Source organism: Nyctereutes procyonoides, unplaced genomic scaffold, assembly GCF_905146905.1.
Source record: "Nyctereutes procyonoides isolate TBG_1078 unplaced genomic scaffold, NYPRO_anot_genome, whole genome shotgun sequence".
In the NCBI taxonomy this organism is placed as follows: domain Eukaryota; kingdom Metazoa; phylum Chordata; class Mammalia; order Carnivora; family Canidae; genus Nyctereutes; species Nyctereutes procyonoides.
The window spans coordinates 52,145,128-52,165,529 of NW_026575046.1; the positions used below are offsets into that span (position 1 = coordinate 52,145,128).

A 20,402-nucleotide genomic window follows, 5' to 3' on the forward strand; every position below is an offset into this window, starting at 1 on the left:
GTCTGGGGGTGAGGGTGGGGGGGTGGCAGTTCTTTATCTAAATGGATAGACAACCAGGCTTTTGTGAGGGTTACTGAAAGGCTCTCAGGTAGAATGGAAACTAGAAATTCAGCTATCAGGCCCACTGATAGCAGCATCTGATACCAGATTGTTAACATCAAGAAAGCAGTCACCATACAATTAGAAGCAGAGCCAGAAGGACTATTGGGAAATTGAGACTCTTGCATGAGGGACAGTGGGGAGGGAGTAACCTTGCCAGCCCTTGGGGACTCTCCTGGAGCCCTGTACTGAGACCTTTTCTCCAGAGGGTGTGAATTGGCAGTTAAAAGGAAAGCTTTTCTCTTAGAATCCTGATCTTTGTGTAGGGTAGTATTTTGGTATTTGGCCAAGTGCCTGGAAATCAGGATCTCAAGAGAATGCCTCTGAGCCAGTCCCCAGGAAATGTTTCCAAGGGGGAAGCCATGGCTTCCATAGGTTGCTAAAGAACCAATATGTCTCCTAGCCCTGTTAAGTCAAAAGAACTTTATAGAAATTTGAATTCAAAGCCTCGTTTGCTTCTCCTTTGGAGAAACCCATTCTAATAGCAAAATAGCTGTCAAAGCTACAGAAGTATCCCAGGTTTTTAAATGTCTGCTTCCCCCATAAGTTACTGAGTTTGAGGTGATTTAAGTCACTGTGTTGATTCTCTAATGAATAACTACCAAATCTGCATCTTTAGCATCAATGGAAATAATTGTTTTATCACATTCTCTACCCCACACTACAGTCAGGGCACAAAGCGCATCAGTGATCCTTTCCCAGGTTCAGCAGCATCTCCTTACTGGAACTGGACTCCCAGGTCACATCATGAGAACAGAATGGCAGGAAGGAAGTATGGTCCTGGCAGCTTCCCCTGTGGAAAGGAATTAGGAAAGCACTAAACGTGGTTGGATTTTGCCCTCAGCTCCTATAAAGTGGGTTTTCTCCTAAGGCTTTTTCGGAGGATATTGTCATCCTTTTGGGGTTTGTCAACCAGGAGGTTGGAGTGGCCCAGTGTCCTCACCTGAGGTCATTGCAGGAAAGGAGCTTCCACAAGTCCCTTTTCCTGCTAAATAATGCTTGGGCTGCTTCATGTGCTAGACATTCCAGATCACTTAGAGCTAGGTAGCTGCTGCACGAGACTGTCATTGGTTATGACCAATTAGCTCTCAGCTGAGCTTCCTAGGGCCATTGCAGCAGGGCCAGAGGTTGCTGTAGGACAGATTGAAATAATAGATAATTGCTTTGAACACAAAAAAAATGTAATGATGGTGCTAATTTTCTGGTATAAATAAGCACTGCCAAGGGTTGAGAGGGACTGGTGAATTGAGAAACCGAGGTTCCTGCTTTGGAGGAAGAAAATTATGTTGAATGGTTTCTTTGAGGCTCTATTAGAGAAAAAAAAAAAGGCAGAGCCTCAGTGAAGCCTGCACCCGACCCTGGAATGGTTCAGTGTAATCCTAGGCAGAAGAGATGCTGTATCCAGACGAGGGTGGCCATTGAGTTTCTCAGGGCTGGTGTCACCTTGTCACCTGGTGTAGCCTCCGTCCACACTGCCTAGAACAGGTTGGTAGAGAGCTCCAGCTGTGGGGTTCTCCTGTTACCTTCTGCCCCTCTCTACCTCTTCTACTCTCATGGGAGCACCTCTATTGCTTATGAAAATTAAGGGTAATATTTCTTAAGGAAGTGGAAAGAGTTTATTTTAATTAGAAATCCACAGCCTGAGAAATGTTTCCTCCTAGCATAAGCAAAATCATGTTAAACTCTTACATGGTCCCTTCTCTAGAGCTGCTTTCCCATGACTTTCAAAACATCGGGCTATTGAGGGGCTTCAGTTCTAATATCCTGGAAGTCAAGCAAAGCTTTGTGGACAGGAGATGAGCCCAGGGAGTAGGAGCAAAAGTGAATGGTTGTGGTGCTTTAGACTTCCAGGGTAGGGCAGAAAACAGCCGGTCTCCAGGTCCAAGGTGGGTGCTGCTGTGTGTGCATGTAGAGGAGTGTATTGAAGATGGGTGAGTGCAGCACACGGGAGCTCACGGGAAGAGCAGCTTTCTAAGTCTTGGCGAAGAAACAAGCTGACAATAGAGATCTATATATTTTTTAGAAAGGGGCGGGGGGGGGGTTGTCAGCTGAGTTCCATCACTGGTCTTTTGCCCCCTTCCTCCCCATAGATTGTCAGCTGTAAGTGAAACTCTTAGTGAAAAAGAGGGGAGCCCTGTAGGAGTCCCCATAAACATGTACTGTAATTCTTTGTATATAGAAAAAAAATTACTGTAAAGTAAAGTTTAACTTTACTCTTATGGCCCTTGCCCTGTGTTTTGTTTGTTGTCCGTGGGGAGATGTAGCTTAACAGGAGGGAGGACGGGTTTGGGGTAAGAGCAGAAACCAGCCCGAGATTAGTTCCCAGGTTGGGGACATGGGGAGGTGAACCCCTCCTCTAAGCATCTCCAGGAGTGGTGTGGGTTTCCTCCCAGCAGCCACCAGCTACCAAAATGTTTTTCACTTCTTTTGGGAGTGGCTGGTGTCAGTTTCAGCCTCTATATAGGAAGCTTCCATTACCCACGAAGGAAGAGTATTTTAAGGAATTGGTTTTAAAAAAGGAAGCAGAACCAGAGCATTTTCTAAATGTGAGTCTGGGGAGTAGTGTGGGAAGGTAAGCATTCAATCCTAGCATTACTATTTGCTCAGGATCTTTGCTGCCCTGAACTGGGTAGTGGTCACCTCATTTTACAGATGAGAAATTCAAGCCCAAGTTACAGTCCCTTTTCTGTTGATAGCTGAATTGGGATCCCAATCTGGATCCATAAGACCTTTCTGTGTTGCAGAACAATAACGATTTTTCTTCATTAAACCACAGTGTAGTATGTCCCTGGGAAGCTTAGGCTTGAGCCACAGACATGACTCCATGACTTAGACATGACAGAAGTAGTGGTAGAACCTGCTAGTCTGAGTTAGGAGTGCTTGATCCTTTGATCTCTGGGCACCACTTAAGTGCCTGTCTTTCGTGAGCTTTGCATTGCCCCAACCCCAGCCTCTCACCTATCCTTGTCCCCCACTAAAGAATAGAAAAAGGCGCTTCTGTTTCTACATTATCTCAGATGCAACACTGGAGTGAAGTACTTGGCTTCCAAAAGGATAAGAGCTGGGAGGAGCCTTAATGTAGGAAGTCAGGCCAGCCAGGTGGCCCCAGAAAGAACTAGGTGTCTTGACACCTAATCCACACAGCAGGGAGAGGGGCTGAGTGTGATTCACAGTGCATCGATTTTATTTACAAATAAAAAGCCACTTAAATAATCTGCAGACACAAGTGCTTCCAGGGCAAGAGCCTGGGGTCCAAGTAAGCCTTTACCCTCCTCACACCCATCAGTCAGCCCAATGCTGCCACCATTCCATGGGCCAGCACAGGCAGGTGCCACCTCTGCTGCCACGGGGACTGGGGGTAGCTCAGACGTATGACCACTCAAGCCCAGATGGGAGCTAGGTCTAGCCCTTCTGGGGGAATTCCTTTAATTCCCCTAGACCAGGTGAGTGGTGGTGTCTCAGTGATGACAACAGCTGTAGAAGTAGGGGTTTGCCTTCTGGCCCAGGTCCACGCCCTTGTCCTCTGTCAAAGAGAGGTGGCAGCTCAGCACCATTCTGTTTGGGGATCAGGTAACTCGTGAAGGGGGCCAGATGCTGTGGGGCTACAGGAAGTCTCCAGAGTCTGGGGAAGCACACACCTGTCATCACCTGGAAGGCAGCCACACTGACGTAATCCTCTGCCACTTTCTGGAAGAGCTCGTCTGGCAGGAAAAAGGACAAGTCAGTGAGAGCTCAAAGTCCGTGACCCTGGAATCACCCAGTAACTCCGCCCTCCAGGCTCTTCTCTGCCTCCTCTGATGCCCTGCCTATTCCTGCTGTGAGGCCCCCTGACAGCACTCACCCACGCTCTGGCCTGTCTTGCTGGATGTTTCAAAGAGCTGAGCTTTGATATCTGTAAAGAGAAGTGACTAAAGCTGATTCTGCTACCTGAGAATTGGAAGCAAAAGGGAAGGCTAGCAGTTCAGGGAAATTAATGTACCCCACACATTCAAGGAGGCCAGAAGCCCTTCCCAAGGGATCTAGCCTAGCCATGGCAGCTAAGGCAGTTCATATTTTCTGTGCTCTACCCAAGCAGCCACCTCCCTCCCCCACCCCTGGGGAGCTGAGGAACAGCTACTGTCTGCGTAGTCCTGGACATCGTGGAAGTCCACACGTCGACGCCGCCTGTCCTCCTCCAGCAGGTCACTCTTGGTGCCACACAGGTAGATCTGACAGCCCTAGAGCAAAAGACAAGGTCAGGGTCCCTCTCATAGACCCAAGCCCCAGGTTTTCTGGTGAGGTCTGGCACTTACCTCCTCTAGGTTGCGCAGTTCCTTCACCCAGAACTTTGCCCGCTCAAAACTGCTACTGTCCGTCAGGTCTTAATACAGACACGCAGAAAACAACCAAGAATCAGGCGCTGTTCTCTAAGACCAGCCTGACATCCACCCCCTCTTGTTTGAGGAACAAGCCAGAACCTCTCTTACCATAGCAGACGATGGCAGCCTTAGCTCCCCGATAGTAGATCCGGCTCATGGCCTCGTAGCGCTCAGAGCCTGCTGTGTCCTGAAGGGCAGGGGCGGCTCAGCCTGAGTTCCTGACCTACTCCCCAAGACTGCAAACTAGTACTACGTTCTCCAGACCCCTATTTTAAACTGGGGTCTGGAATAGAAAAATGGCCTCTAGTCAGCCAGTAACAGGCAGGAGAAAATAAGCCTCCTCAGGAATGGGTCTTAGGACTGCTTGCCCAGGGGACTTACCCAAATACCTAAAGTCACCGTCCGGTCTCCAACGGACATCACCTTGGCCACGAAGGCGGCCCCGATGGTCTGCAATCAGTGGCAAGCGATCAGGGCCGCGGGTGCGGGCCAGCTCCCTCCCACTCGTGCCGGGCCCCGCGCGGCGCACTTACGTTCTGATAGGGCCCCACCAGGAAGCGGTCGTGCACGTATCGTTCCACCAAGCTTGTCTTGCCCACGTACTCCTTGCCCAGCATCACCACCTTGACGTCCACGCGCTGCCCGCTCATGCTCTCTGGGCTGCCTCACCCGCCTCAGGGTCCTGAGCGGGGGCGGGAGGCAAACCCGGATCTCCGCTCCGGCAGGCAGCGCCCAAGCCTCGGCCCCTGACCCCAGGCGCCAACCTACGACTTGGAGACACGGCGTCGGCGGGAGCTCCGGCAGCTCCCCCGTGTGCCCCACTCCTCGGCCCCCGGCGCTGACCCTCCTTCAAAGAGCCCAGGACTCAGGGCGGCCTGGGAGCGCGCGCGGCAGCGCCCTCAACGGCGCCGCATGCCGCCGCCCAGCTCGGCCTTCGGGCTCAGGCGTCGTTCCGGCACGGCCTCCTCCCCACAGAACCTAGGGGCCCCTTCAACCCGGGTCGGTCCAGCAGCGCCGAGACTCCCGCGGACGGGGGGGGGGGGAGAAAGGGTGAGGGGGCGGGACCGCAGGGTCACGTGCCCGGGCGCCGGAAGTGGTCGGTACTGCTCGGCTGCGCCGGAAGTTGCGCGCGGCCCGACAGCTCCTCATGGCGGCGGCGGCTCCTTGGGCGCGGCGTGGTGGTTACTGAGCTGCGAGTCTGGCGGGTGTGCGCCGAGTCCCGGCCCGGCCTCTGCGTGCCCCCCCCGGGCTTCGCACCCCTGATGCTGCGCGGGTGCTGAACCCGCCCCGGCCGGGACGATGGTGAAGTATTTCCTGGGCCAGAGCGTGCTCCGGAGTTCCTGGGACCAAGTGTTCGCTGCCTTCTGGCAGCGGTACCCGAATCCTTATAGGTACGTAGCACTGAAAAGAGCAGTCCTCCCCCTCGCTGTCTGGAGATGGAAGTATGGAAGTGTAGGGCCAGGAGAGAATCGACATCGAGTCGGAGATAGGGGATCGTCGGAACCATGGCCGTCTTCTTTAGGGTAAGAAGACCCTATTGGAGAAGCGGCCAGGCCAGGCCTGCAAGATAGTGGGAAGAGGCTGGGCCTGAGCGGTGGTGCACCTGAGGCTGTAGTCCAAGGTTCTCTCATTTCGCAGAGGTGAGACAGGAAGAGGCGGCGGCACAGCAGTTGGGAGGGATCCTGAGGTTGGAAGTCCTGGCGCTGGCCTGTTCTTCTGCCTGTGGCGCTCTCCACTGGTGTAATAAATCATGAGGTCGGGTCAGCAAGAGGGCGGGAGTTGGAATTTGCCCTCGGATAGGCGCAACGGACTCTAGTTGAGGTCTGGGCCATACCACTTAACAATGCAAGTTTGAGGAAGGCATGGCCGTTCTGGGGTGGGAGGCCCCGGCTGGGAACCCCAACAGGCGGTCTTTCAGCATGCATGCTTCATTCTGATACTTGCAGCAAACATGTCTTGACGGAAGACATAGTGCACCGGGAGGTGACCCCTGACCAGAAACTCCTGTCCCGGCGTCTCCTGACCAAGACCAACAGGATGCCTCGCTGGGCGGAGCGACTCTTTCCTGCCAATGTTGCTCACTCGGTGTACATCCTGGAGGATTCTATTGTGGACCCACAGAACCAGACCATGACCACCTTCACCTGGAACATCAACCACGCCCGGCTGATGGTGAGAGTGCCCTCCCCTTGGTCCCCCAAAAGTAGCTTCAGGTATATGTCACTAGGGAGTCATGAAAGAATTTTTGTTGTCTGAGGCAAATTTGGGTTACTGGGGAGTGACAGCTGTAGAGTGTAAACTCTAGACGATTTTTTTCAGCCAGAGTCTCTGGACCTTTCACCTCTTTTATACTATGGTGAGGGGTACTTGTTTTAGAGTTGTTCCAGGCACTAAATACAGAGCACTTTCACTGTGCCTGGCACACATAGAGTTTGGGCCTACAGAAGTGATGCCAAGGGAGGGAGGCACTGATTTTCAAACAGGAGTCCATTAAGCCATAAGCAGTTTCTTTGGTTGTGCCTCAGAGGGGAGAGGATCTGGGCCCCTTGCCTCCTGAGGATTAGAGGAGTTCCACCTTTGTCTGTCTTATGTAATGGGGTTTTGCCTGAGATTTTGGGAGAGGTTCGTATACCTTTTTTTTTTTTTAAGATTTTATTTATTCATGAGACACACACACACACACACACAGAGGGAGAAACACAGGCAGAGAGAGAAGCAGGCTCCATGCAGGGACCCCGATGCGGGACTCGATCCCAGGTCTCCAGGATCACGCCTGGGCCGAAGGCAGGCGCCAAACCACTGAGCCACCCAGGGATCCCCTCATATACCTTTTGATTTCAAAACTTGAGAACCCATGTTTAAAGGAACATCCTACAGTATTTTCTCATATCTGAATATATTCTAAAAGCTTTCAGGGAACTCTCTCTTTCTCAGCTAATCTTCACAGTGACTCTGGGAGGTAGGTATTGCTCTCTATTGTGCAAAAAGGGAAGTGAGGTTGAGAAAGGGGAAGTGTCACACAAGGTCATAGAGTGAGCTGGCACCTTGATGTTCTGCCCCAGAATTTTCTGAAGGCTTTACAGCTGACTGCCCTGAGGGCATAATCTGTGTTTTTATAAATTATGAAGATAGTGGCCCTGCTGTGAGCCAGATCTTTTAAGTGCTCCTCTTGGAAGTACTGGTTCACTTATGAGATCATGAAAGCTGTGACGTTTGCCAGGCTTCCAATTCTTTTTCTACCGCTGGGGAGCTCAAGAGCTGCAGTGAGCAGAAGGCAGGCTAAAGGCACTGCACACAAATCTACCAAACAAAATCCAAGGTCAGGAGGGAACCGGCACATATTTTACTGATTTCAGGTTTATATGCCTTTTAATTTAAAGGGTCAGAAGAGAGGTTTTAGAGAGCAGAATGGCCTTTATGTTATTGCTCTCTTCCTGAAATGCAGGTTGGGAATACAGTAAGGGAAAGAAGTGGATTTTCATTTTCTTGCCTCACCCTGTGACAAAGAGGCAGGGAATCAAATTTATGTGCAAGTTGGTAAAGTGAAAGACTCCCACACGATTGTGGTTGGCCTGACTCCCTGCACAGGTGGTGGAGGAACGATGTGTTTACTGTGTGAACTCTGATAACAGTGGCTGGACCGAAATCCGCCGGGAAGCCTGGGTCTCCTCTAGCTTATTTGGTGTCTCCAGAGCTGTCCAGGTGAGCAGCATTGTGAGGGTGCCAGAGCTTTGGGGGCCTGGGCACTTGGCATGAAGGCTGGACTCTAGGGATCAGTGGAAAGCTCAGAACCCATCCCACCACCACCCCCTTTTTTTTTTGCTAGGAATTTGGTCTTGCCCGGTTCAAAAGCAACGTGACCAAGACAATGAAGGGCTTTGAATACATCTTGGCCAAGCTGCAAGGTGAGGGGCTTTGGGCACAAAGAGAGGCTGGGGTCTGGTCCTAGCAGCCATGACTGGCGTGGAATCTGTAGCTGTTTTACCATCCCACTCTAAGCCTGGGACCCCTCATCTGTACCCTGGTCCAAAGAGGGTGAATGAATGTCGTGGAGGGGTTGTTGAGGTAGGTCTCTGGTGTCTTCTGAAGCTGGCCCCTGCCCTTTGCTGCAGGTGAGGCCCCTTCCAAAACCCTTGTTGAGACAGCCAAGGAAGCCAAGGAGAAGGCAAAGGAGACGGCACTGGCAGCTACAGAGAAGGCCAAGGACCTTGCCAGCAAGGCTGCCACCAAGCAGCAGCAGCAGCAGCAGCACTTTGTGTAGCTAGCCCAGGCCCTGGTGCGGTAGGACACCTGACCACCCGGCCCAATTCTCTCTGCCTTTTTCCCCTTGTACTTTATTATTAAAAGTCCACTTCCAGCCCTTTCTGCTGTCTGGGTGGTGGGTTGGGGGCGGGTGTCCTGTTTGGCCTTCATGGTGTAGCCGGCACATTGTCCTCTGAGCTGGGCCTGCCTGTTCCCACGTCGAGCAGCCAAGAGCAGGCACAGAGTGTTGGCCTGCTCAGGGTCACAGACTACATGCAGGTGTGGGGATGACAAATGCTAGACTGTAAGCTCCGTGAGGGCAGGGCCCTTGGTCATGTTCTCTGCTATGTCCCGAGTACCTGGAACATTATCTAGCACATAACAGGCACTCAATAAATATTTTTTGGATTCAATCAGCCCTAGCTCTGGAGTCAGAAAGCTTTAGCTAGAATCTTGACTCCACACCGTCCTGGCTTTGGGCCTCAGGCAAGTTATTAGCTTACTCAGCCTCAGTGCCTCGCATGAAATGGGGCCAGACAGCGAGCTCCCAGCTGTAGGGATTAAAGGGCCACTGCCTGGTACAGTGCAGTGTTGGTGATGGCTACTGATCTCATTTCCTTTTTTCCAGTTTGTGGCTGGGAGTTCCCCATTTTTATCAGGCAAGACCATGGACAGGAAGTTAGTAAAGAGGCTTTTAATGAAAATACTGTATAGTATCTGGGACAAAGGCCAGGATGCCTTCTCTAGGAAGGAATGTGAGGGCTTAAGAAGCTTCCCACCCCGCCCCACTTGGGGACAGCGGAGCTAAGTGCTACAAAGAGGGCCTGGAAGGATGGCCCAGACCAAGCTGCCTGCCCTGCAGGGCTCAGGGGAAGCCCAGGCACCCCCCCCACCGGGAGGGACTGCCGACAGCCAGCGGCAGGGTGGGGGGGCAGGCACCTATTCCCAGCTAAGGGTCCTTTTAGTTCATTCCAACAGGAGGTGACTCCGAGCAGCCCTGGAGGCTTGGGGAGGGCTCCTGCCTGGCAGAGCAGAGGACAGTCTGCGGGTAGAGGCCCGCTCCGGAGCGGTGAAGGTCATAGCCAGGTGCTGCTGCTGTGTGAGTAGCTGTGCTCCTGGCCCGCACTGAAGCCACGCAGCAGCTCAGCCTCGCCCCCGAACACCAGGCTCTCCACGTCCACCTCCACCTCCTCTGCACAGGGAGGGTCCATCAGGAGACCTGGCCCACTCAGCCCACGCCACCCCTTGGCTTTGGGCACTCACCTTGGTCTGAGTCTGAGCGCTCGGAGGAGAGGCCTGAAGAGTCCAGGCTGTCTGCCCGCGGCCGTTCCCTCTCACCCGGCCCTGCTAGCCCCCGGAGCCGCTCCAGTTGCCGCTGCAGGCTCTGCTGCTTGCTACGCAGCTTCTCCTTGAGTCGCCGCGCCTGCTGCTCCTGCTCCTCCAGCTTCTGCAGGTCCCAAGGGAACAAGGGCCTGGGGTCAGCTGCTGAGGGTGCAGGCCTCACCCCCACACCACTCAACAATGGGCTATGGCCACTTGGTGACTGCCTGCTCCACACAGTGGGGGCTTATTAGATCTGGGCCCCAGAGGGTTACTCTCACATCCTCCAGGGAGCCAGCTCTCCTTTGCTCTGGTTGGTCCTATGTAAATAGCCTGTGAGCTTCCCATGTTGATGAGTTGGGGAAAGCACAATCTCAAAGGCCCTCAGGGCCTAGTCAAGCAACATGAGTCAGGCTTGCAAGCAGCAGAGACTGGGGAGGACTGGCTCAATGGCGAGTGGACACTACAGCTCAAGAAGGTGGCTACCACTGTGTTCTAGCCAGTTATAGCCATATGCAAACAGGTCTGGTGCTGCCAGATTTCCCAATTTCTGTAAGAGAGGCTGGGAAGTCAGACTTTTTCATGTCAAATGGCCTTTTAAGTGCTGCCAACTAATTAAAATTTTTAGAAAACTATAGAACAAACAAAGGCTACCAGTTTGTAACTCCTTGTCAGGACCCTCCCAGGATCCCTATAGCTTCAATATTAATCCCTTTCAAGCTCTGCAAGCCTGGGGTCCAGGGACTGGAGGGCCAAGGGTTCTCCCACCAGAGCCCTTGGTGGGCAGAAGCCTGCATTCAGTCAACAAGGAGAGAACTGGGCAAGGGAACATTCCTACTGGGTATAGAAGGATGAGTAAGCTGTCTAGGCAAAGGTGAAGCAAGAAGCAGCATCCACTCCTAACGCTGGGAAACAGGGTTGCAGACGGGGAAGAGGGTAGGGGGACAGGGTGACTGGGTAAAGAGCACTAAGGAGGGCACATGATGGGATGAGCACTGGGTGTTATACTCTGTTGGCAAACTGAATTTAAATTAAAAAAAAAAAAAAAGCAGAAGGAAACTGGGAAGATCATGGGGAATTCAGCTTTCCTGGTGGCGCATGGGGAGATAGGAGACCAAGAGCAGACCAGTGGCAAGACCTGAGTTGTAAAGGGCCTATAGTTTCACAGGAAGTAAGGAGTGGAGACTGTCCTGTTAGGAGCCATGGGAAGGAGACAGACCTGGACAGATCTATGTCTGCAAAGAACATTCTAGGGCAAGGTGGAGGAGAGCCCCAAGGAGGCAAAACAGGAGGCCAGGGAGTCCAGAAGAGGGGTGATAGGGCTTCAAGGAAGGAGCAATCTCCAGGTCCTGCCCCATGGGCCAGCCAGCACCTGAGGGGCACACGTCCCAAGAACCTGACCAGGCAAGCTTCATGTGAGAAATGGGCCTGCTACCAGGCCAGGGCATTCTTCAGCACAATGAGGAGACATGGGCACTATGGGGCAGTGCTGACAGTCTCTGCACCGTGATTTATTTGCTGCATAGCACCTGGATCTGTGTCTACCACAGCCCCTGGTGCCTAGAACAGGTGCTCAATAAACACACGAAGGAAACTTTAAGTCAGAGGGACTTGGGCCAGGATTATGATTCTGTCTCTCGTTAGCTGTACTGCTCGGTCCTTGGCCTGGCTGTGCCCCCAAATCTTCCTCTGTGAAAAGGGCCAGGAGGGCAGGAAAAGGCCTCTATGGTTTCCCTGGCCACTTCTGTACCACCTGGAGCTGCCAGGGCTTGAGTCCACACACCCACTCCTGCCCACCAGGGGGCGCTGAGCTTAGCCCAGGCAGCAGGAGGGTGCTGGAAGAGGGGTGACTGGCTTCCTGTGTCCCTCTGCTTGCCTGGAACTGCCTCCCAAAATGGCATCAGAATAGATGGCTCAGAACAGGAGGCCTTGGAAGGGTGGGAGAGGGAGAGTAAAAACCTCTGCTGTCCTAGGGACCCTGGCACATGACACATCCGAGTATTTCCATCAGCCATGCCCCTCTGTACGGAGAGGGAAATCAAGTCCAGAGAGGCTGAGTAACCTGCCTCAGGACTGAAGTGATAATAGTTGTAATAACCATGACTGTTTATTGGACAAACTCACTTAATCCTCAGAGCAATCCTCTTGAGTTATTTTCTGCTTTTCTTCCTACTTAACACATATGAGAAGAAGCACAGAGAACTGTACCGCGTCACACAGTTGGGCTCTGACCTCAGGCCTCTCTCCCCAGTTCCACACTCAGCCCTTCTCTATTGTCTCTCCCACAAGGTCTGGCAGGTTGGTCCCAGGGCAGGGGGTAAGCTCCTTACCTGGATATGCATCCTGGCCCAGCGCAGAAGGCTCAGTGTGGTAGAGCGGGCACAGTCAGCCCCCAAGGGCATCTGTTGTTTTAGCTGCTCCAGGCACCGCTTCAGCTGGGCCCTCCTGTGGGAGGAGGGATCTGGAGGGCAGTGCTAGCCCAGCCTGGCAGGCCAGAGGGACAGCAGGGGGAGGAAAGGCCATAGGGGGTTGGTTCCTGGGCCCAGTGCTGTCAGGGCAAAGCTACAACTCACCTACGTTTCTCCAGCTCGTTGTGCACAGACCTGCCAATGCCAGGGAGGATGGGGTAAGGGTACGTCAGCTACTACATACACCCTCAAAAGTCCCAGGGGCTTAAGATCCACTATAGACGTGGCCCCAAACCAGCCTAATGTGACTTTGTCAGCCTTGCCTTGAGCATTGGGGTCCGCAGGCAGAGGCAGAGACATGCTGGGGCCAAATGCTGGGAGGCCTGCTCTGGTGGTTGTGGGGTCCAAAGGAAGGGTTTCCTAGACAGAGGTGACAGTTGAGCTGAGCCAGAAACATGCTACCCTAGGTGGGTTAGTGGAGGGAGAGGCATTAAAATTGGAAGGGATAGCATGTGCAAAGGGTTGAGAAAAGAGAAGAAGCCGGCGGGGGTGGCAGGGGAATCAAGTGGAGATGTGTGAGTGGAAGGAGGACCCTAAAGTCTCTTGTTTATAGTTTGACACATCAGGGGTGCTCAAGAAGTAGTCCCTGAATGAACAGAGGGGAGTGAAGAGATGGCAGGAGGGGTCTGAATTGCCTCCAGAGCAGAGGACGTGGCCCAGAAGATGCAAGCAACAAGGAGGAAGTGGGCAAAGGTGAAGCCCCATGAAGGATGGCACCCATCCCCCCTCCGCTCCCCACCGTCCCCAGCCCTCCTCACCGCCCACTGTCCAGCGCGCCAGAAGTTTGGGGCGATCGCTTCCTCCTCCGGTAGACTGGGCCTGGACTGCGGTGCGGGTACAGGGACGCGTAGCCGTGCTCGGCTTCTGCCGGAGAGAGCCCCGGCCCGCTTCAGGCTGGGGCTGCTTCCAGCAGGCGCCCCCAGCAAGGCCCGGTCAGGGAAGGGCTTTTGGCGCCAGGGCCGTTTCCCCAACCCCTCCCAGTCTGACTGCCCGTGGACCCCTCCCCCACCCCCAAGTTGAGGGCGGGGTGCCCCGGGGCTACAGTCTAAAGCCAGGCAAGCATCCTTCTTGTAGGGAGCCAAGTCCGACCCAGGCCTCTGGCAGCGAGGCTGCCGCCTGGAGTCTGGCCAAGAGTTCTTCCTCACCTCTCTCGCGGCGCTCTAGGAACTCGGCCGCCTGCAGCAGCACCTGGATATTGCTGGCCACGGGTTCCATGTCGGCGACGGGTGGCGGCGGGTGGGCCTAGGGTGCTGGCCCCAACCGCAAAGCGACTGCACCACTTTTGTTACAATGTAACTGACACGGTGCAACAAACACAGGGGCCGGCCCCGCCCCTGGGACACCCCGCCCCCGGACCGCCCAGCTCTGGACCCCGCCTCCTTGGAAGGGGCCGAGGAGCAGCCGACCACCTCTCCGAGCCCGCCCTTCTCCTCAGACTGCCGGGACTGCGAGGGGCGCCGATTCCGGCCCCAGCCTTACGAGTGAACCCCCGGGCTGAAAGGGGCTGCGTCTTGCCCATTTCGCTCAGCGACCCCGCGCCGACTGCTTAGGGCCTGCTTAGGTATCTCAAGGCCTCGGTTTCCAGCCCCAAGCTGACAGCGAAGGCTCTGCACCTAGAATGGTACTCCGGGAGCCCAGGGTCTTAGCTGCTGCACGTGGGCGCCGCAGGGGCGGGGCCGGCGGGCACCCTCGCCCATTTGCCCGCTGCCTCCTGGGGCTCGCTGGCGTCACCTGCGGGGCGGGGCCGGAAAGCTTCCGGGGCACTATTGGCCAAGTGCGGCCCCGCCCTCTCCCTCTGCTGGTCCACACGTTCAGGCGGGAAAAGGAGCAGGTTTCAAATTTGAAAACCCGGGCCATCCGGGCGGGGTTGGGCGGGGAACGGAGCTGCAGTGCGCAGGCGCCAGGGGAAGGGGCACAGATCTGCTCCTATGCTCGAGGGTCTGTGCCCTAGCCGGCTTACCATCTGCCCCCGTAAGTCCCCCCCCCCGCCCCGGTCCTCAGCTTCCTATTGTGGCGAAGGGGAATGGTCTCCTGGCTCCTCCTCATCAGCAGGGAAGCTACTGTTGCTACGAAACTTTCAATAGGGCACCAATATTCCAAGCCAGGCCACGCTCTGGAAACAAGCGAACTAGCTTTCAAGGGAGCCCTAAGTTCTGGAGCCCAAAGAGTTAGGTTCCTCTCCTGCCCCCGCTGCTTCTCAGCTGTGTGACTCGGAAGTGACCTCCCTCCTGTATGTTCAGGAAGCCCTGTGACGACAGCACTGTCGCAATATCAGAGCTCTTGCCCATCCGTGCCCAGTACGTTGCAGCTATTGACTTCTGAGACTGGTGTAATCAGACACAGGTTTCTTCCTCCCACAGAACCCCTGGTTGCCTGAGTCCAGGAACACTTCTTTAACATGACTTTTTAGCCTCCCAAAGGGAGTCGATACAGTGACCTCTAGGAGCAGCAGGAGCAGATGTGGTCACACCTGGGTGGAGGCAGGAAGATGAAAGCACCTGTTACAGGGTGCTGCACTATAGCCAGACTGGTGCTGAGTGTGAAATGGCTAAGAGGAACTAGATTCTGTATTAAGAGATACTCCTGGGAAACACATGATACATGGCAGTCAGTCCTCAGGAGAAAAACCTTTGGGTTTCTCTAAGAGTCACTCCCAGAGGAACTGCTGACATGCTCAGCCAAACTGCTGCCTACAACTGTCCACCTATGCACCCATCCATCCATTCACTCACAAGATATTAGCAGAGCAGTTAATGGACCCCAGGCTCTGTGCCCAGGACTGGAGAATACAAAATGGGCAAAACCAGAAAGGGTTCCTGCCTTTGCAGAGCTCACAGGCAAGGGGGGCAAGGATGGACACAGTTATCACAAAACAGAGTGACAGTTGTGCCAGACACTCATAGGAAAAGACACAGCATGAAGGCAAGTCCTAAGGAGCATTTGTCCTAATGAGGGAGGTCAGAGAATGTTTTTGGGGAAGACGATGAATGGGTAATCAATCTCTCTGTACAGGAGGTCTGCAGGGAAACTGCAGACACAGGAACAACAGGTGCAAAGGCCGGAGGATGAAAAGAATGTATACAGACCCAAAGAAGGCCACTGTGGCTGGCATACGGCAAGCAAAGAGCACAGTGTGGGATGGTGCCAGAGATGCTGACAAGGCCCACAAGAGGCTGACTGGTCCTCCAAGCCTCCATCCACCGTCAGCTATGTCTGAAGAAAGGCCGTCACAAGGCTTGTGGATGAATTCCCAATTTCATTTCACTGAAGTCAGCACCCACACAGCACAGGTGCAAACCTACTATTCAGACACAGGCGACCCAGAAGGCCCAGCCCTGGGGAGTGGGGGGGAAGGAGATGGTGGGAGGGGTTCTGAAGGAGGAGGGTTCCCAGCAGCAGAGGGGAGCAAAACACACTTGAAGAGCTAGTGACCTCCGACTGAAGTTGTGGAAGTGAGAGCACGGCTGTAAGAGCACCAGAGTGACCCCACTGAGAAGTGGACTCTGTCCTCAGAGCCCCGGTGGGTACGAGACTGAGGCCCACCTGGCCTCCAGGCCTCGTACATAGATGGGTCCCAGCCACCAGCCAGGGGGACAGGAAGCAACACTTCCCAGAAACGGGGGGGGGGGGGGGGGGCGTGGAGGATGGGAGAGGATGTGTCATGTGTCTTCTTCCTCCACTTGTAAGTTTCCTTTTTATCTTGGTTTCCAGCTGTTGCCTATGATATGCCTGGCTGTGATTTCTTGGTATTTGTCTTACTTAGAATGTTGTGAGCTTCTGGAAAGTTTTTCAGTCTTTATTTCTTCAAATATTTTTTCCTGCCCTTTTTCTTTCTCCTCTTACTCTGATCCCAATGTCATATATCCTCAGTCTGAGAATATATCAATGCAAAGTGATGTTGTTAATGTTTTCAGATGTTTTTTTTTTTCAATCTGTCTGCTTCAGTGTGGATAAGGCCTACTTGTCTTCAGATTCACTTATTCTTTCTTCTGTGAAGTCCAATTTGGTGTTTAGCCCATCCAGTGTGGTTTTTATTTTAGCCATTTTATTTTTCAGATCTAGAATTTCCATTTGGTCCTTTTTAAAGTTTTCTATCCATATCCCAGAATATCTCATTACCTCATGTATTGTTTTCCTAGGACCATAACAAAGTACTATAAAATGAATGGCTTAAAACAACAGAAATGTAGTCTCTAAAAGCTCTGGAGGCCAAGAGTCCAAAATCAGGGCTTAGCAGGGTTACTTCCACCTGGCAGTTTGGTGGGACAATCTGTTCCAGGCCTCTCTCTGCACTTCTGGTGGCTGCCAGCAATCCTTGGTATTCCTCAACTTGTAGATGTATCACTTCAATCTCTACTTCTATATTCACAAGCCCTTTCCCCCTGTGTCTCTCTGGGTCCAAGTTTCCCTTTATTTTTCTTTTGTAAGATTTTATTTATTTATTCATTCATGAGAGACACACAGAGAGAACAGAGACATAGGCAGAGGGAGAAGCAGGCTATCCTAGGAGAAGCACAATGCAGGACTCGATCCCAGGATCCTGGGATTACAACCCAAGCCAAAGGCAGACACTCAACTACTGAGCCACACAGGCACCCCCAAATTCCCCTTTCTTATAAGGACACCAGTCACTGAATTAGGGCCCAATATTAGGACGTCATTTTAACTTACCTAATTACATCTGTAAAGACTCTATTTCCAAATTAGGTCACATTCTAAGGTTCCGGATAGACAATAATTTTTGAAAAATACTCAACTCATTATATCCCTTCCCTCTTCTAGTTATTATTCTTTCCCCGTTACTTGTTATATAACAGTTTATGTCCATATCTGCTAATTCCAGTAACTTGAGGCTTTTCTGTGGAAATACTATTTTTTAAAAAAATATTTATTTGAGAGAGGGAGAGTGCCAGCAAGGGGAAGGGCAAAAGGAGCAGGAGAGAGATAATCTTAAGCAGACTCCTCACTGAGCGGAGAGCCTGATGTGGGGCTCTATCCTACAACCCATGAGATCATGACCTGAGCCAAAACCAAGAGCCAGTTGCTTAAGTGACTGAGCCACCCAGACGCTCCTGGAACATCTACTGACTATGTGTTCTCCTGATTGTAAGACATGAAAGAAAGAAAATGTGCTGTATAATTTTTGATTGTAGAACCTAAGAGCAAAAAGAATATAACTATATCAAAGCATGTGTGCATTCGCGTGTGTGTGTGTGTGTGTGTGTGTATTTGTTTCATTCATTTTCCTAAGAGACCAAGCAAGTCCTTACCTATCTAGCAGTTAGAGCAAAGGGCTTATGATTTGGATTCCTCTTGAGTAAAGTTTTCTAAGGAATTTAACCAACTGTACAGAAAAGTGAACACAGTCACCTCTTATACCAACCGCAAGGGAATTCCTAAAACAACTGCTGGGTATGATTTGCTAGGACTCACAAAACCCACTCACAGCTACAATACTCCCTGCATACACAGTGTGCAGTATTATAGTTTATTATAGGGAACGGATACAGATTAAGATTGGCCAAGGAAAGGAGCTCATGAGTCTGGGAACTAGGAGATGCAGGCCTGTCACTCTCTCTCCCCATCCATTTAGGTCGTGTGACTTTCCCAGTATCAACGTGTGACAATGCACAGAGTACTGTGTACTAGGGAGGCTTTTCCAAGATTCAGTACTCCGTTTTTGGAGCTCTATTACATGGGCATGATTGAGCACTCATGAGGTTGATGTCAAGTCTCCACTGGACTGATACCATGGGACCTAAAGCCCCAACTTAAATCACATTATTTGCTGGCTAGCCCAAGGCCTCTGGGCAAACAAAGCTCATCTTCCAAGAGCTGAGGGCAGAAGACAGAGACTTCTTTTGCAGCAAAATGCCACCACCACCACCTTTGGCCAAGACTCTTACAGCAAAATAATCATATTCCCTAACATTTGGAGGGGCCAATGTGGAAGTAGGGATAGATTTAAAGAAACAACTAATATAAAGCTTATAAAGCTAGTACATATTCATATTTTTTTCCTAATTTTTCATTTCCCCCTTTGTATCTTATGATAAAGTGGAGCAGAGCTATTCAGCTTAGAAATTAGCTGACATTGGGGCACCTGGATGGCTGAGTCAGTTAAGCGTTAGACTCTTGATTTCGGCTCAGGTCATGATCTCAAGGTTGTGGGATGAGTCCCACGCTGGGACTCCTTGCTCAGCAGGGAGTCTGCTAGAGATTGTTTCTCTTCCTCTCCCTGTGCCTGGCTTCCCCACCATGTGTGTGCTCACTTGCGCTCTCTCTCAAATTAATTAATTTATAAAAAATTAAAAAAAGGAAATTAGCTGACGGTGAGGTAAACCCAATGCTTTCTCAAGCTTTCTCCATCTGTGTTACTTCCTGGTTGTTGTTTTTTTTTTTAAGATTTTTGTTATTTATGAATGAGAGAGAGAGCAGGAGGAGGAGCAGAGAGAGAGGGACAAGCGGACTCTGCACCAAGCATGGAGCCCAACACAGGGCTCGATCTCAGGAGCCTGAGATCATGACCTGAGCTTAAACCAAGAGTTTCACACTTAATCTGAGTCACCCAGGCACTCCCTGAGTGCGGGGGGGGGGGGGGGGGGGGGGCTTTAACTCGATTTCCCAATACATTTGACCATGACTATGAATATCAGTATTGTAACAGGGCCACTGCTACACCCTATCACGCAGTGTGCTAGGATATGTGTCCTGAAAGGCTCTGGCACATTAGTAGAGTTCCATTCAGTCATTAACAATTTGTCCAGTCCATCATCACACAGTGTGACTGAAATGTCCCCCAGAGTGATGCCATTTAGGTTTGCAGACTCCCATTCAGTTTTTTTTTAGGTTCCAAAAGCAAGAGTGGTCTCACAGCAACATGAGTCTCCGCCCTTTCAGGCACCAAAGCCACACTGTCATGCTCTCATTGCATAGGCCACTCATTCATTTCTTTACCCTTAGCTCCCATCCCTCCTCTCCTGTTACACCCTAACTTTTCTACTTTTGGAAGGGGTATTAGGTTTGGCTACTGTGCCAGTCCAGGTTGCCAAGAGAAATACTGTTTAGCATATGCTCCCCTCAGACCTCTTCCACTGGGACGGGGCAGGGACAGGGGAGGATTCCCTGGGCGCAGAACTAAGGGGAGCTGTCAGACTGCTTTGCAATATAGCTACATTTAGTCGTAGCCCCAACTGTGCCACGTGGGACAAAGGCACAACCTACCCCATCAGACCCTTAGGAATCCTGACATAAAGGCTGAAAGGTACAGTTTCTTACTTAGGGATCGACCCTGCTTCTGGCACCTGGTCCTGGGACCATTACAACAGGTAGGACAGAGGAAGTTGAGGTGATGTGGGGGAAAAAAGAAAGTGTAGTGAATATCAGCATCCTTCCTATCATCTCTTCTCCAAATCTACCCTCCCCCTGAAAAAGTAGAGGAATCTGTCTAGCGGGTACCTGCTCTGGGCCTCATGGTGAGTGAGCACACACTCACAAACATGTAAGCCTGGCCTTCATGCCTTTATTCCCCCATTTTAGACTTTAAAAAAAACCCAAACCTAGGGGCTTGTACCATTGTCCAGTTCTTCCATCATTGCTGGAAAAATAGCATACAATTCAGCCCACTGAATTGATTTGTTTTGACCTTCATCAGAGTAGTGGACTTCCAAACAGAAAGCTGTCCATTTACTATGGAACTCCCCTCCATAAACCAACAACTCTGCTGGTCGATGGAGAGCTTTTCATGGGGCGTTGCCTGAGGGCTCAGTGGCCATAGGATCCAATAGCTACTCAGGTGGTTCCAGAGCCGTCTTTTTTTGTTTTTTGTTTTTTGTTTTTTTAAATAAAGCTGATTCCTTTTATTTTTTAATTTTTATTTATTTATGATAGTCACACACAGAGAGAGGGGCAGAGA

At 51.9% G+C, this 20,402-nt stretch overlaps 3 protein-coding genes across 7 annotated transcripts; 1 reads left to right on the top strand and 2 right to left on the bottom strand.

Moving 5' to 3' along the window:
- Window positions 1-713: 713 nt before the first annotated feature.
- On the bottom strand, window positions 714-5,480 carry RAB24 (RAB24, member RAS oncogene family). Of its 4 annotated transcripts, XR_008664405.1 has the most exons (9): window positions 4,991-5,480; window positions 4,839-4,907; window positions 4,566-4,644; window positions 4,392-4,459; window positions 4,217-4,316; window positions 3,941-3,991; window positions 3,738-3,800; window positions 1,043-1,230; window positions 714-892 (listed from the first exon to the last, which is right to left on the bottom strand). XR_008664405.1 is itself a non-coding variant. In XM_055325661.1 (8 exons), the coding sequence occupies exons 1-8, from the start codon at window positions 5,105-5,107 to the stop codon at window positions 840-842; spliced, it is 600 nt and encodes a 199-aa protein (XP_055181636.1). In that variant the 5' UTR covers window positions 5,108-5,480; the 3' UTR covers window positions 714-839. The 4 variants fall into 4 exon arrangements, 3 of the variants coding, with proteins under 3 accessions (XP_055181636.1, XP_055181637.1, XP_055181635.1); XM_055325661.1 differs by lacking the exon at window positions 1,043-1,230; XM_055325662.1 differs by lacking the exon at window positions 714-892 and having other exon boundaries at window positions 899-1,230.
- Window positions 5,481-5,599: 119 nt separating this feature from the next.
- On the top strand, window positions 5,600-9,112 carry PRELID1 (PRELI domain containing 1). 2 transcript variants are annotated; one of them, XM_055325656.1, is made up of 5 exons: window positions 5,603-5,848; window positions 6,404-6,629; window positions 8,046-8,159; window positions 8,284-8,362; window positions 8,570-9,112. In XM_055325656.1, exons 1-5 carry the CDS (start codon window positions 5,757-5,759, stop codon window positions 8,716-8,718), a joined length of 660 nt encoding a protein of 219 aa, XP_055181631.1. In that variant the 5' UTR covers window positions 5,603-5,756; the 3' UTR covers window positions 8,719-9,112. The 2 variants fall into 2 exon arrangements, with proteins under 2 accessions (XP_055181632.1, XP_055181631.1); XM_055325657.1 differs by lacking the exon at window positions 8,046-8,159 and having other exon boundaries at window positions 5,600-5,848.
- A 146-nt stretch (window positions 9,113-9,258) lies between these two features.
- On the bottom strand, window positions 9,259-14,435 carry MXD3 (MAX dimerization protein 3). Its single transcript, XM_055325659.1, has 6 exons — window positions 13,633-14,435; window positions 13,246-13,351; window positions 12,593-12,622; window positions 12,350-12,464; window positions 9,963-10,146; window positions 9,259-9,891 (listed from the first exon to the last, which is right to left on the bottom strand). The coding sequence occupies exons 1-6, from the start codon at window positions 13,700-13,702 to the stop codon at window positions 9,776-9,778; spliced, it is 621 nt and encodes a 206-aa protein (XP_055181634.1). The 5' UTR covers window positions 13,703-14,435; the 3' UTR covers window positions 9,259-9,775.
- Between the last annotated feature and the right edge of the window lie 5,967 nt (window positions 14,436-20,402).